The sequence below is a fragment of the Petaurus breviceps genome, unplaced genomic scaffold, assembly GCF_028583685.1.
Source record: "Petaurus breviceps papuanus isolate PSGF00001 unplaced genomic scaffold, PetGlider_PUasm1.0 99, whole genome shotgun sequence".
Lineage (NCBI taxonomy): Eukaryota > Metazoa > Chordata > Mammalia > Diprotodontia > Petauridae > Petaurus > Petaurus breviceps.
The window spans coordinates 8,572,038-8,588,410 of record NW_027187465.1 but is presented as its reverse complement, the minus strand read 5'-3'; the positions used below and the strand labels follow the sequence as shown (position 1 = coordinate 8,588,410).

The 16,373-nt window shown below is 50.1% G+C and overlaps 1 protein-coding gene across 7 annotated transcripts in view; it reads right to left on the bottom strand.

Moving 5' to 3' along the window:
• GIT2 (GIT ArfGAP 2) overlaps window positions 1-14,031 on the bottom strand; it is a 45,949-nt gene extending 31,918 nt beyond the window's left edge. For 6 of the 7 annotated variants that reach the window (XM_069081622.1, XM_069081624.1, XM_069081627.1 and 3 more), the window contains exons 1-4: window positions 13,868-14,031; window positions 4,290-4,423; window positions 2,666-2,778; window positions 1,904-2,009 (exon numbers count right to left, since the gene is read on the bottom strand). In XM_069081622.1, coding sequence (XP_068937723.1) covers window positions 1,904-2,009; window positions 2,666-2,778; window positions 4,290-4,423; window positions 13,868-13,919 — 405 coding nt within the window. In that variant the 5' untranslated portion in view covers window positions 13,920-14,031. Of the gene's footprint in view, window positions 1-1,903; window positions 2,010-2,665; window positions 2,779-4,289; window positions 4,424-5,301; window positions 5,514-13,867 lie in introns of those variants that run through there. The other variant, XM_069081626.1, reaches the window with a different exon arrangement.
• Window positions 14,032-16,373: the final 2,342 nt, after the last annotated feature.

Sequence of the window (16,373 nt, the reverse complement as noted above, 5' to 3'; positions counted from 1 at the left end):
AAAGAGGCCAGGGCGTGGCTGGATGGCTAAGGGACAGTGGAGGGGAAGGGAAGAACCATAGAAGGAATAAGAATTCTGGAAAGGTCAGAGGAGAGAGTGTGAGTGTATGTGTGAGAGATATCTAGCCTGAACTTTAGGAAAATCACTTTAGTGGCTGAATGGAGGATGGAGTAGAAAGGGGAGATGCCCTGAGGCCGGCAGACCCCCCTGCAGGCTATGGTAATGGCCCAAGTGCTAGGTGATGAGGGGCTGTACCAGAAGAGGGGCAGTGTCAGAGGACAGAAAGGGGTGTATTCAAGGGATCCCTCAAAAGTAAAGCTGATGGGCCCTGGTACCATATTGGACCTGGGGGTAGGGGGTGAGAGATGATGAGAATTCCAGGATGACTCCTAGATTGGGAGCTGGAGGGACAGGGAGGGTGGCAGCGGTGCCTCCACAGTAATAGTAATAGGGTTCAGGAGTAAAGATAACATTCAGTTTTGGATATGTTGAGTTCAAGATGTCTACTGGACATCCAGTCTGAGATGCTCAGAAGGCAGATGGAGACATGAGATTGGAGGCCAGCAGAGAAATTAGGGGAGGACAGGTGAAATTGAGAATCATTAGCTTAGAGATAATCATTAAATCCATTGCCAAGTAAGTGGAATGGAGGGAGAAGAAAAGAGGGTCCAGAATCAATATTTTCAAAGCAAAAGCAGCCTCTCCCTTGCATACTAGCTTTTCATGTGTAGGAGAAGGCTGTGGCCCCTCCACAGATAACAGCTCAGGCAAACCACAAGCATCCCAAGCTCATGAGCTTGGCCACAAAGCCCACAGTCTGCTCTGTGGACCATCACCCACAGGCCTGAAAAGATTCATATTCTTCCACTGGCTTTTTTCTGTTCACAATTAATGCCACAATGGCAGAGACATGAATGAAATGTGTCCACTTAATAATATCCATAAACATTTAGAAACAAAAAAATTTTCCCCACTGATATACTTTTAAACATTAAGAAAAAAATACAAATTTAAAAAATATCTGTATCAAATGTAAATTGTGCTTTTGGGAACATATACTTTCTCTTTTTGGCCAAACGTAGCTGATGTGAACTGGAGAGGCAGCAGGGTGTTGCCCTTGGAAGCCAGGAAGACTCATGTTCCAATCCTGCCTCTGACCCTTCCTATCTCCAGGCTCAGTTTCCTCATCTGTAAGATGGGGGGAGGGCCGGATTTGATGGTCTCTGAGGCTCAGTTCAGCTTCAACTCTACAATCCCATGAAAAAACAGTATGATTTTGTGGCCACCAAGCTTCCAGGACCACAGAGGGCAAAGCCCCAATATTCAGGGTCCTGGTCCCACTGCACCCGGAGCACTGGATTCAGGTACACTGGAGAAGGGGGAACCAGGCAAGTAATGGCCCTCAAGTTCTCACAGGAGGCTGGTTAAAGGAACTGGGGATGCTGGTCTGGGAGGCTGGCAGCTGAGCCGTGTAATAACTGCAATTTGAAAGGTTTGTCACAGGAGAGTGGCCCCAGAGGGCAAAGTAACAAACTTAGACTTGGTGGGAGCTACGGGGGGAGAAGGCAGAACTAGGAACTAGAGTTATCCAAAAGTGATCCTCAGACTGACCCCCAAATCGAAGCAGTTGTGCGGGCTGGGAGCTGCTCCCAGGACAGCAGCTCAATGATGGATTGCCTTGGTTTTCTGCAGGGGTGAGGTATAGTTAGACTGGGTGGCTGCTGAGATTGTGTTCATTTCAAGTGTAGGAGCTGCCAACCTCATATAACAGAGTTATCAGTGACCAGCATCTACAAATAGAGTGGCTTTTACCAAACTGATGTTTCTGACAAAATAAAAATGGCTAAAAACCAGTGTACCTGGAATTGCAGTGAGTTTTAGAAGAACAAAGCCACAGGCTTACCTTACTAAGGTCTTTGGCAGTAACGCTATCATCATCTCGGCAAGGTAAGCGATGAACAAATGCTAGCATCTGGTACTTGGCTCGGATGAATTCAGCTTTATTGGGACTGGTTAAAAAGCAAAACCAAAAATCGGTCACTCCTCCTAATTCAGATATATTTTTCCCTACTCTTTATGCCTCAGGAGACACACAAGCCCTCAAGATGCTGAAATGCTTTCAAGTTCCACATTTAAGGAGTTAAAAGGGCCTGGCGATGTCTCCTGTGAGACAGCAGCTGCAAGAACATCAGTCCCCTGGCTTTCCAGAGAACCCCCTTCTCTAATCTGCGCACTTCAGAACCTACTTATTTTACATTACTAGCACAGGACGGCAAGCACAAGCACCCACGCAAGATCACTGGCCAAGACAGAGGGGGCACCAGCCTGGAGCTCTTAATGGCAAGCCAGGGCTTCTTCTGCTAAATGATACTACATTCTGTTTAGCCTCCTAAGTTTATTTACTATAGTGAGTGTCTTGGTAACTTGGGGTGAAAATGGCAAATCAGCCAAGGTGTACAATAAAGAAAGATGACTGTTTACACCAAGTAGCCCATCCACCCCAATCTCGCCAACGTTCTGAAGACTGGTGCCTGCTTTAAGATCAGGTTCACCACTTCCTTTGCTGCCCTTGGGAGACTAAACAAAAATAACCGCATTGCTTTAAATGTCTCCCCCCCCTCCCGCACTACAAAGAAAAAAAGGTTTTTATAGACTTTCCACTCACTGCACTTTATCCTGTGGATTAGCTTTACGCCTCCCACTCATAATGGAAGCAGGGTCCAGCAAAGAATGTTCCCAGATAGAATTAGCACCATTATTATACAGAGTTTCAACCATCTAAAAGAAGAAGTTAAAAACAAATCACATTTTAGTCTCTGTTCATTCAGTAATGAGCAATGCATGGAAATGAACTCTGGAGAGTTCTAGTTGGCAGAGGCCGGCGCCCAGCCCTGCCCCGCCCCACCCTGCCACAGAGTCAGGAGTAAGGAGGATGTCCAGGGCTCTGGTTCTCAGCATCGAAGATCCATGTGCTTGAGGAGCGAAATAAAATCCATGGTGCTCTCCCAAGAGTGTACTGCACCCCAGTCAGAGGAGCCAGTTTAGGAGAAGTTATTCCCAACTGCTCAGAACTGAGGACTCACATCTGAAATCCGTCATCTCTATGCTTCATACAAACCCAATGCCACCCTTTGATTCTAAAAATCACAGGCTGCCACTTTCTGCAACAGAACGGAACAGAGGTTCTGCTGTGAACTCAAGAGCTTGTCATCACTGATCTGCCCTCTACCCCAATTCCCGCTTACAGTAGAAGGGATGAGGCTGCAAGTACGGTGCCCGCCTTCACGTCAGCGCGGGGCACTTTTATGGAAGGGATTAAACACCATTTGTTTGGGGCTTAGGTCACCGAGGCCGAGCTTGATGGATGAGACAAGTATCTGGCCACAGAGCCAGTGAAACGTGTATTCAAGACAAATATAGGAGAAACACATGCTTAACTCTGGGCGCCTCTGGGCAGTAAAATGTGTCAAACCAAAATAGAAACACGTATGAAATTACAATGGGCCTCAAGCAAAAGGCAAAAACCGAGCCAGGACTTTGCCCAGCACTGGGCAGAGAAAAAACGAAATACAACTGGGGGACCTAGCGTGGCAGTGGAGAACCTGCAGCCTCGCAGCCACATGGAGTCGAGGCCACAAACAGTACCAACTTTAGAAAACTGAATTACAGCCAATGTTGGGGGAAAACCAGAAGCGTCCTGAGACAGGAAGTCTTTATTACTGCAGAAATAGGGTTCAAAAATGTTAGCAGGTACCCAGGAATCTAAGGACGACGACGACCATTTCCCACCACAGGAGCTTTAACGGCTGTGGACATCTGTCTAGCTCTGAGGATGGAGTCTCTGAGCCACCCTGTCCCTATATCTCCATTTTACAGAAGAGGAAATAGAGATTAACTCATCTCTGGTCACAGGGCCAGCATTAAGGCACAATTTGAATCTAGGTCTGGACCAAGTCCGAGTCCAGGACTCCCACCACAAGCATCACCACATGAAAGGACAGTGCCGGACACTGGAAGAGGGAGTCAAGTGGAACACAAATGCTATTGTCCTGTCACAGAGGGAACCGATCGGGTGAGAATTCAGCGGAGCCAAAGGTAGGAGCCGCACCAGGTCAGGTCCCACGGGGCTGATCACAAAAGGGCCTTCCGTGCTTACGCCATCCCCTGCCACTCAAGGATTTGTGTAAGTTTCCTGACCCATCCTAATGCAAACAGAACCTTCACTCATGAAAGAACAGTCTCCTCGCATTTCTATCACAGACCAGCAAAAATACAACCAAGAGCTTTACCTGGAGCAAAGTGGGGGGCCACGGCGTGTGCTTCAGGTGCCTCACTTGAGAGATGTGGCGTCCCAGGCTTCGGTGCACGCTGCAGCACTCATCACATATTAAAATCCCCCTATTTACTGATGCCCAGGAAGGATCTAAGAAGGGAAAGTCAAGCGGTATTTTGGATTAGAAAATATGACAAAGGGATATGGTACAAGCAAAAATTGCCAAACACATTGTGAACTGAATTCAGTTTTTCCAAAGAAACGTAACATACGAGCTCCCTTAGTTTTGGGTGTTCTCTTTCTCATTAAATTTATTTAAACCTGTGTACATGCTGTGTGTCTCAGCAGAACTGAACTTCTTCAGGGGCAAGGATGCTTTACTGCGTGTCTTAGTATACTGTGCGCCCAGCACAAACGAGTATTTGCTGACTTAAACTGATGGGGAGTCAGTCTGATGACGGGCTGATGATACGCAGGTCACATGGTCAATCGCTACAAGGATGAGTTCTAGCCAGACTTCAGCCTAACATAAGCTCACCCAGGGACCCAAGGTGGGAACGTACAGATGTTCTAAGTGGGAATTTAGAACTCCATTTTAAATGAAAACTAAATGATATTTAAACTAAATTTAACTTTAGAACCATAAGGGAATGTTCTAAATCAGGAACGGAGCCCTCCTGAGAGAAGACTGGTACCCTCCCCTTATTCAATGGAAGGACGGACAGTGCCCTTTCAAACCTTAACCCTGACACTTTGTTTCAGGCTCTACAATACAGCCAATAGTCAGAGACTTTTCAACATGAATCCAACTGGTGCCAGGAGCCCAGATGACACATTACAGGAGGCACAAACATTCAGAAGAGTGACAGCTGAGACTGGCTACAGATGGACCCAGTAACAAGTCCAATGAAACTGTCCAATTTAATTTAAAAGGAGTGTGTGTGTGGATCTGCACTCACAGCAGCGGTACCAAACAAGACTCCACCCCCAGTCCACTGCCCCCAGCCCAGACAAGGGCCAGAACTGACCGGAACCAACAAACCATCCCAACAGCCAAGGTGTGATGTCCTGCAGAAAGCTGAGCTTTGCTAACAACTCTCCATCCCAGATTTCCTGGGGAAATTCTGGAGCGGGTCATTGGGGAGAAGGCTCAGGGACATTTCCAGAGGAAGCATGATCACGGATGTCCAGCGTGGCTCACTGAGTCCTGCCACACTGAACTGTTCTTGGTAACGTCACCAAACAGAGCATATGTTGTTTAGTCTTGTCTGTATCTAAGAATCCAGGTTCTGGCCGCTGTAGTTCAGTCGTGTCTGACTCTCTCTGATCCCATTTGGGGTGTTCTTGGCAGAGATACTGAAATCATTTGTCATTTCCTCCTCCAGCTTATTTTACAGATGAGGAAACTGAGGTAAACAGGGTTAGGTGACTTGCCCAGGGTCACACAGTTAAGACGTGTCTGAAGTCAGATCTCCAGGCCTCGTGCTCTGTGCACTATGGAGACACCTAGCTGTGCCACCTAGATTTTGAGCAAAGCATCTTTTCTTCTAGAAAAGGAGGAGAGATGTAGGCCACATGATAATAAAACAGAAGAACGTGGAACTGGCTGAAAAGTCTCACTCACAAAGTGGTCCTTAGTGCTTCGATGTCCTCAGTGCAGGGTGCCAAGGCCTGGTGCTCAGCTGTGGAATACTTTTATCAGGGACTTGGATTAAGGCCTATGTGGCACGCTCAGCACATTTGCAGAGGACACAAACGGGAAAAGCAGTGAGATGGAGGGGCACGTCAGGATCCGAAAAGCTCCTGCCAGGCAACAATACTGGGCTGACACTAAATCAAGTTCATTAGGGAGAAATGTCACTTGGGTTCAAAAAGTCCATTTCACGAGTAGAAGCTGAGGAGGCTGTGGTCTGACAGCATTTGCTCTGAGAAGGATCTGAGGTTCCCAGTGATCTGCAAGCTCAATGAGCCGGCAGTGTGATGTACATTAAGAGAAGAAGGATCGCTCCCAGGAATAAGGAGGTTAATGGGCCCCCCAAGTACTCTGGCCCTGCTTGGACCACTCCATTCCAGTCACTACAGCACAGGAAGAACATGGGTAAGCTAGAGCGTCCCAGTAAGACGCCCAGGACTGGGCAAAGGGAGTGGGAGGGCAGCTTTAGCCTGGAGAGAGATTAGACTTGTTCTGTTAGCTCCAGAAGGCGGCATCAGGAGCAGTGGGTCAAAGCTGAAAGGAGCCATGTTCAGGATGTAGACATGCAGAGCACACGAAGCTCTCCATCAGCAGAGGCCTGGAAGCAGAGGCTCCGGTGGGGCTCCCTCTTCAGACAGGGAGTAGGCCAGAGGATCCCAAAGTCTTCTAACTCAGAGTCCAGAATATGTGATGAGTCCTAGCTCGGTAGCACTTCAGTTGTCCAAGTGAGTCTTCAGGTACCTGCAGTGGTATTATATTATCTCCATGTTCTAGAGAAGGAAACGGACACATCGTGGAATGCAGTGACTTGGCCAGGGCTATGAAACCAAGCAAACACCAGAGGGAGAATATGAACCCAGTTCTCCTGGCCCAAGTCAGGGACAGAAAGGACGCTGGGAGACCAGTTAGAAAGCAACTGACCTCAGCCAGGTAAGAGATGACAAGGGCCTGGACCAGACTATGGCTGTGGGAGGACAGCAGTCTCAGTGAAGAAGAAAGTCTGGCAGGTAGGAGGCCTCGAGGTTCCATCTGGGACGTACTAAGTTTGAGATGTCACCGTACATCCTGTTGGAGATGTCTAAAAGGCATCCGGGGAGAGATTAGATCTGGGAATCAGTGCAAGACTCATAGGAGCCGATGAGACCAACAAGCAAGAGTGGCCCAGACAGAGCCATGGAGAGTGAGTATGCCAGGCCAGGAGACAGAGGAGAAGCAGATGGACAGAGGGAGGAGGTCAGGAGAGAACAGTGCCACTGGGACCTGGAGAAGACACAGGAGCCTGAAGGACAAGGGGACAGACTGGGTCACAGGCTGCAGGGAGACTAAGGAGAAACCCGACTGTGAGAAGGCCACCGGACCTGGCAACTCTGGAGTGGGGAGTTTCAAGGGAATGATAGGGGGGGCAGCAATACTGCAGAGGAGAGTGAGAAGAGAGGAAGTGGAGGTGGCTTTCTCAAGGAGCCGAGCCAAGAAGGGGAGGAGAGATATCAGGAGGGAGATAGCGAGCTGGCTGGCTGGCGGTGATGATTAGATCAAGAGAGGCTTTGAGGGACGGGCAGGAAGACACAGGCATATTTGTTGGTAACAAGGAAGAAGATAAAAGAGAATAGTGTGCGGGTGGAAATGGGGGCAAAGTCAGAAGGGAATATATTTAAACATGCCGTTATTCGAAGGGGCAGAAGCCCAGGGGCCCCTGGAGGCCGTGATCTCCATAGAGAAAGCTGTATTTGGAGTGGCCATCTTTGTGCTCCATACAGTTCCACAGAACTTCGCCTCACTGCTTTCAAAACAAATGAGATTTAAATTCAGTTAATAGACTAATTTGAGTCAAGTTCCCTAAATATTAAAAAATAAAACTGAATGAAGCGTGCCCTTTCATTTAACTGACAGCTTGAAAAATAGGGGCACCATTTTAGTTACCTTAAAGATAGAATTTTATCCTTTGACACCACAAGGTCCAGAATTTAGGAATACTTCAAAGGACCCAGCTGTATCGACTGATGCTGTGCATTTCAAAATCCATACTGAAAACGGGATGGAAATTGTTATTTCAAAGTAGAATTATAATAAAATTCTTCTATCAATTTACATAGCTGATCCTAACAGTGTTTAAAAAAAAAATCTACAATACCTCCTAAGTAGCCACAAATCACTAGAAAACACAGAGGACCTAATTTACTTTTTAAAAAAAAACTACCAGATTCAGTCCCTTGTAAACTACACTATGAAAAATTCCTAGGATTTTTGAGTGGAGTCCCACAACCAATGAATTTGCTTTCCAGATTCAATAAAAGCCTACAAGCATACAGAAGGTAAAATGTCTTCTGTACGTCTATTAAAATATGAAGAAAAACAAGCCAGGGACAAACTTCTTTTTGAAATTATTTTCCAAGTATGATACTTCAGAAACTCACTTAATTCCACTATCACTAGAAAAAGCCCCAGACTAGAAATGGCAGAGGCCAGGACAGAAGGTCACCATTCCGTTTAGTTAAAAAGAAGCTAGGGAGCACAGTGAGTAGAGCACCAGCCCTGGAGTCAGGAGGACCTGAGTTCAAATCCAGCCTTAGATACTTGACACTTAACTAGCTGTGTGACCTTGGGTAAGTCACTTAACCCCAAACTGTCCTGCCCTTCCCCCTCCAAAAAGAAGGAAACACTGAACAAAGCTCTCTTCAAGTTATCTGAATATTAACAAAAAGTTAGAAGTAGTGGGGAAAGGGATTTTCCCCCCAGATATTGACAGTTAACAACCAGCATCTGATCTACAAGGAAGAGAAAAGCTAACTTGTTAAAGTTACTTTTTTCTAATTAATCAAGTCACCTATTCTCCCTCTCACCATTACCTCCCAGTGAAAAAGTAACAAAAACAAAGCCTTGTAACAAATTCAGAATCAAGCAACAGATTCCCAAATTGGCTATTGCCAAAAAATACATCCATGTCTTCATCTGCACTGTCGGGAGGTGTAAAGCATGTTTGCCGAGTCCTGTGGAATCATGTCTGGTCCCTGTGTCAATAAGAGTATCGAAGTCTTTCAAGTTTGTTTGTCTTAACATTGTTGTTACTGAATAAAATGTTCTCCTCACTGTGCATCAGCTTATCCAAGTCTTCGCAGGCTTCTCTAAAACCATCCCCCCCTTCCTCATTTCTTACAGCACACCAGCATTCTATCACCTTCACAGACAGCCCCAGTGGATGGACATTCCCTCAGTTTCCAATTTTTTGCCACCACAAAAAGAGGTGCTCTCAATAGTTTTGTACATGAGGGTCCTTGTACTATTCCTTCAATCTCTTTGGGGCAGAGACATGGAAGGGGTGTCACTGAGTCAAAGGGTAGGGTGCAGCTTAATTGCTTGGGGGGGCCCAGTTCCAAACTGCTTTTCAGAATGGTCAGACCAATCCACGAGGGCAGCTGATTTTTAAAGAATCATTTCTCCTGACAGAAGGTGCCAAAACAATGTAAGTGCCTCTCTGCACTCACATATTTAGGGAGTCCAGGAAGGGAACAGGAAATTAGGGAGGAGCAGCAGAGAACTGCAGTCTCTTTGTTCTATTATGCTCCAGAAAAGAACGCCATCCGTAGGAATACCGCAAGTCTAAATGCGCACAAGGCCAGCCATGTCTGTTTAGCACCTGCAGGTGTAATGGAAACCCAACTGCCCCCAAGGACCACAAGGCTGACCAGCAAACCATCAAGTCTCTCCCATCTGATGCAGGAAGATGAATCTCAGAGGTGCTGTCAAGTCCTTTAATTAAGCCAGAATGAGGTGCAGTCATTGAACAGAGTCCCCTCGAAGATCCGCCCTTCTACAGGAAGCCTTCCCTCCATTCCCAGCTTCCTGCTTGTCCTGTGTGAGCCTGCCTGTCAGAGATGCCTTTGCACATTGTCTCCTCCTTTAGACTAGAAGCTCCTAGAGGCAGGGACCGCCCTTGCTTCATTTTGTATCCCCAGCGCTTAGCGCAGAGCCTGACACACAGTAGGTGCTTAATAAGTGTTTAATGATTGACTGATTAGAACTCCAGAAATAGGGGATCATCACTAAATGGTTACCCCCAAATCTCTGATGCAATCTGGGATGTCACACTTGCCAGGTGAGGCAGATGACAAGTCCCGAGACAGCAAGCAAAGACATCTGCACTGCAGGACTGCCAGCAGGCCCACAGTGACCCAGGTCTGTGCAGACCATGCACCCCACACTTCAGCACCCAGAGCTTTGCAGACTGCAGTGTCATCTCCCAAGAAGTACTGGAAACCGCCAGGGTTAATCTGGAAAGGATGTGCGATCAAGGGGCGAAGCCAGCAGTGAGGAACCTGCAGCCTGGAGGCCACATATGAAGGGCTGCCCTGGAGGACCTAGAGTGCCGCATGTGACCTCCAAGCCACAGGTTCCCCAGCCCTGGTTAAGTCACCAACAGGCGTGAGGCAGGGTCTCCATGGGAATTCTTTCAATGGGTGATACTTGAGTACTTCTCAAAAGTAAGATGAACGTGCAGCTGCCCAAAGCCTTTGGGGTCCTGCAGGCAGGAAAAGAAACCCAAATCTCCAGGTCTGTGAGTCTGCTACACATTTCAAGGTATATTCTAAGCATACTCAAAACAGGAAGGAAGTGACTCAAGGCCCTGCAGATCAGGCCTCCAGCAACAATGACAATGAGGTCCTGGATGGGAGGCGCTGAGAAACAGAAAATGTCCCAGCAGTACAAGGCTGTGTCTGCACCCTCCTGGGACTGGGGAAGCAATCTTTCTTTGGTCAACCAAAAGACCTTTTGGGGAGTCAAAAAAGACTGATGCAAATAAAGGGGAGCGCTGGGTCAAAGACATATCTGAGTCACACATCTCTGGTCCGACTGAAAGGAGAGACAAGCAATGTGGAAAGCTGAACTCAGAGCTGTGACTTCAACCAATAAAGCCATTTTCGGTCAGATGTGCTGCGAGGCCAGTCTTACTTAGTTCTCACAAAAGCCGTTTTTAAAAACATGGCTTCTCCTTCCCTCCCTCTCTTCAAAGGGAAGGATAACCCTGCATGTCCTACACGTGCACTCATACTGCCACATGAGGTTACGGTTAACTCAGGTCCATTTTAAAGCTCAGGCCAAGCTTCAAAATGACAAGAAGGAAGTTCTAAAGAAATACTGGCATCCAAGGATTTCACAGAAAATCCTTATTTTGGAAAGGATTGGGCTCCAGAGGCCACCCTAAGGCCTCTCCTGCCTCCGGAAAGGAATAAGGTGGATGGAGCCACTTCTCAATGCAAAGGCAAATGGACAAAAAGACAGGACCACAGGGGGAGGCTGACAGAGAGGCTGGCAAAGAGGCCTCGAGAAAGGACTAGAAGATCAGGGTTCAAATCCTGGCTTGACCACTTCCTACCTTGAGAAACTTCCAACAATTTATTTAGCCTCTTGGGGACTGCCTTTCTTTATCTTTGAAATGGCCTCCTATGACCCCTTCAAATTTAAATCCTAGAATTCCTACAATCTCATTTCACTCCCATCAATGAGGTCAATTAATTAATCACCAAGAACCTACCAAGCACCTATTAGAAGTCAGGACCTGTGTGCACTGTAGACACCAAGATAAAAGGCAGAGTCCCTCTGCTCAGTCGACTTTCAGTCATGTGTGTGTGCACACACAGGCATGTGAGCACACACACATACATATAAACATACATAAACAAAACAGGTGCGCATGTATACAATGTACACATACAAACGTGTGTATGTATATATGCACACGTGACTATACACAGAAAAAGTAAAAACTAAAGAGACTGAAATAGAAAGTAGTGCTCTCTGGGGCCCAGGGAAGGAGAGAAGACATCCTGGGCACAGGGGATGCCAAGAACAGGGAATGGAACACCCAGAGCAGGCTGGGCAGGTGGGCCAAGGCCAGTGGCGAAGTTTCAGAAGCCCAAGTGAGTTAACATTTTATCCTCGAGGCAGCAGAGAGCCCCTGGAGCTTAGGGTGTAAGGCATCCCAGAGTTAAACCTGCACTTTAGGCTGGAGAACCAGAAATGCCAAGATTTGGCCACTGATTGGATGCTGGTGAGGAGCTTTGTACCTGGAGAACCAGAACGATCAAGAAAGAAGCAGACAGGTGCCTAAGAAAGGTGGGTTCCAGGATCAAGACCAAGTTGTCTGGCTGGGCTGAGTGTGAGATCCCAGGAGGAGAGGTGGCCCTGGGGCTGCCTGGATGGATCTGGGAGTCATGTGCAAGGAGATGACAATGGGAGCAGATGAGATCACCAAGGCAGCACTGAGACAGGGAAGAGGGCCCAGGACAGAGGCTGGGAGAGGAGCCATGGTTAGGGGAGGAGAGACGGATGAGGAGCCAGAAAGAGAGACGGAGGATGGGCAGGCAGGGAGGAGAAGCAGGAGACATGTAAAAGTGGACTGGGAGGTCAGGGCCATCAAAGGTGGCCTGAGAAAAGACTTCAGCTTTGGCAATTCAGGGATAGTCGACAGCACTGGATCCCACAATTTCATTTGAATGAGGAGGTCAGAAGCCAGACTGCCAGGGCACAAGGAAGGAGGGTGCAGGAAGTGGCAGCAGCCACAGCCACTCAGAGGCAGTTTTTTCTTAGGAGTCTGGCTGAGAAAGTGAGGAGGGAGACAGGTAGATCTAGTGAATGAAGATGCTGAGGATGCCTGACTCACTTTAAGGGCAGTGCACAGAGGCGGGCCTGGAGTCAGGAAGAGGAATCCTCCTGAGCTCAAATCTGCCCTCAGACACTTCCTAGCTGTGTGACCCTGGGCAAGTCACTCGGCCCTGTTTGCCTCGGTTTCCTCCTCCGTTAAATGAGCTGGAGAAGGAAATGGCAAGTCACAGCAGGACCTCTGCCAAGAAAACCCAAAGGAGGGCATGAGGGATTGGTCACAACTGAAAAACAACAGACGGCAACAAACTGGCTTTAAAATAAACAGGTGACCCTCTGACCCTCCTCAGGTGCCCAAAAGAAAGCCCAACAGCCCCAGGAATCTCACAGGCCCAGAAGGCTCGGGCGGCTCATACAGACCGGGCCTGGCACGAGGAAGCCCTGCCTGGGCCCCTCTTCTTCCCTGCGTCCATCTTAAGGGCCAGCCTCCCAGAGACCCCGGTCCACTGGGCTCCCTGGCACCGGGCCAGGCCGGGCCCACTCACTGCGCCAAGGAGCCCCCGCACCTGGCCTCGGGCTCCGGGGCTCACACGCTCCTCAGTTTCCTCGTCTGTAAAACGGGGATGCAGACACTGTGGCAGCGCACCTGCGGGGGCCTCGGTTACCCCGCTGTTTAAAGGGCTAAGCCAAGTGACCCCGGGGTCCCGAGCAACGTCCACGCTCACGGACACCCGGGGATCCTGGGACCCACTTAAGAGATCGGGCCACAGCCGGGAGAGGTCTGCCCCACTCCGAAGAGGGGGCCCCTCCTGCCTCGGTGTCCCCACCCGCAGGGGGGCGGGTGCTGCAGGGGGGGCAGCAGCCGACGGCCCGCCCCCCTCTGCTCCCCCTCCTGCAGGGGGGCCCGCGCGGCTCCTGCCTCAGTGTCCTCCTCCCGCTGACCCAAACCTCCTTAGCTCCAGGCCTGGCATGCAGTAGGCGCTTAATAACTCCCCCTCCACTGGGGAGGGGCGGGCCGGCCTCCTCGGCCCCTCCCAGCTCCGGCTCTGACGCCGCCGCCCCCCTCCAGGCCTCAGTTTCCCCTCGGGGTGGGTCCCTCCCGTCCCCAGGCCCGGCGGCTCCGGTCCCGGCCAAGCTGGGGCGCGGACACCGGAGTCCCTCGGCTGACACCTGCCACCGGCGCCGGCCGGGCCGGACCCAGCCCCCCGCTCGTTTCCCGCCTCCCCGCGGCTGCTCCGGGGGGCGCCGCCTGACGGCCCGGAGGCGGCACCCCCTGCCCGGCCCGTCCGGCGCCGCTCACTCACCGGGGCCGCTGCAGTCGGCGCACACCTCGCTGCTCCGCAGCCGCTTCGACATGGCTCCCGCCTCGGGCGCCCCGACGGCGGCGGCGACGGCGACGGCGCTTCCGCTCCGACGGCTCCGCTCCCGGCAGCGCTGGCAGCCCCGCGGCGGCGGCAGCGGCGGCGGCGGCACCTCCCCCTCGGCAGCGCGCAGGCGCAGCGCGCAGGCGCCACCGCTCCACCGCCCCGCCCGAAGGCGGAGCTCCCATCACATGGCCGGAAGCGGCGGGCGCCCGCCCAGCGCCATCTTGGGTAAGGGCAAGGCGGACGCCACGCCCTTTCCTGGCTCCTTCCTGTGGATTCCGGGAATGTCAGAGCTGCCCGCGCCCCGAGAATCACCGAAATAGAAAGGGGGAAGCAGCCTGGGACACCCGGGAAACTCTTTCTAGTCCTCAGAAATAACTAATGTCGTGGAAAGAACTCGGGTTGGGAGGCAGAAGGTCCGGGTCCAAGTCCTGCCCATGATGCTGAATGTCTGCATCCCCCTTTGGTCCAGCCTCTTCACTTCTCTGGCCGCAGTTTCCCCTTTTGCAAGAGAAAGCACTTGCGTTATGGGACCTCCGAGGCCCCTTCCAGGTCCACCTCTATGATCTCAGAAACCCTTAACAACCCCTGCCATACTAAGCAAGTTAACTCAACTCAAGAAGCGCTTATTAAGGACCTACTATGCTCCAGGCGCTGAGCTGCAGGCTGGGGATGCAAGAAGTCCCTGCCCTCAAGGAGCTTACAGTCTAAAGGGGGAGACAACCGGCCAACATATGTACAAAGAGCGCAGCTGAGGGGGCGGCCAGGTAGCACAGCGAGTAAGAGCACCGGCTCCAGTGTCAGAACGACCTGGAGATCGAATCCCGGGCTCAGACACTTAGCACCCACCCAGAAACACCTGGCCGTGTAACCTTGAGCAAGTTACTTAACCCCAATTGCTTAGGGGCGGCCAGGTGGCTCAGCGAGTAAGAGCACCGGGTCCAGTGTTGGGACGACCTGGAGATCAAATCCTGGGCTCAGACACTCAGCACCACACCCAGAAATAACTGCAATTGCTTTAAAAAAAAAAAAAAAAGAGCGCAGCTGAGGTTAAATGACAGTGAAGTATCTGAGGCTGAAACCGCTCAATGCTGGAAAACTTAGACTCCTAAGTGTATGATAAGGGAAGGAGGGTGCCGGGAAGAACCTTCCTCTCTCCCTCTGTCAATCTCTCTCTTTCTCCTCTCCCTCCCACCCCCTCTCTCTCTGACTTCACTCTTGGAAATGTGGCACGAGGCTCTCTCTCTGGGCCGCTCCTGGAGGTTCTCCCTCCCAGTACCTCTGGCAGCGGCTCCCTGGATGGCCCCTGGACCCTGTGCTCAGCAGATGTCCCACCAGTGGTGGTCCAGAAGCAGAGGGTTTAGCACCTTAGAGGAGACCTTGTGAGCTCTGGAGGTCAGCGCTCCCAGGGCCCTCAGTGCCAGCTGCCCTGTGGAGGCAGTAATCACCGCAGGGAGGATGAACCCCAGCCCCGACCTGGCATTTCGGGTGCCTCGGACCTTCAGGGAGTTGTGGAGACAAGGTAGAGCCAATGGGAAAGAGGACAAATGCCCACTCACCAGTCTGACCGCTTTTCCACTGTTTATAAAGGATGAACTTCCTGGGAGAGTGGCACAGAGGAACGGGTTACTGTCTCATGTTTTAGGTCTTTGTTAGCACGGCCTTACGAAACTTGGTTGTTTTAAACCTCCCTTTTGTAGTGGACGAAATAAAGAGCTGTCCTAGAAACCTGATCTACTTTGTTCATCCAGAGCCGAGGCATGAGTCAAAGCTCAGCTCTGACTGTGCTCTTTCTGAGGATGCCCAGGGTGGGTTTTGAAGGGACAGAGGGCAGGGAAAAGAACTTGACCCCTCTCTCTCTCTCTTTTTTTTTTTTTTGCTTTTTGGAGGGCAATTGGGGTTAAGTGACTTGCCCAAGGTCACACGGCTAGTTTTTGTGTTGTGTCTGAGGCAGGATCTGAACCCAGGTCCTTCTGACTCCAGGGCCGGTGCTCTATTCACTGTGCCACTTAGCCGCCCCTTGACCCCTCTCTTTAGCAGAAAAACTTAACCAGGACTGAAGCCCGAGTTCTGGCCCCTTAGCTGGGGTAACAGAGCATCCTAGCTCTGGGGGCCTGGCAGCAGTTTTGTGCTTTGTGTGACTAGTATGTAAGTCTGGGGGAGTTAGTCACTCAGTGGTCCACAGCTAATCTCTGAGGCAGAGTCTGACCTTAGAGCTTCCCAAGGCCATTACTAGCTCTGTATCTACTTTTAGCTATAGTAATGATAATAAATAACATTTATAGAGTACTTATGTATTATATAGTCTATATTACTTACTATATAATAGCTTACATTTATAGAGTACTTATATAGTCTATAGTCTATATTACTTACTATATAATAGCTTACATTTATAGAGTACTTATATAGTATATAGTCTATATTACTTACTATATAATGGCTT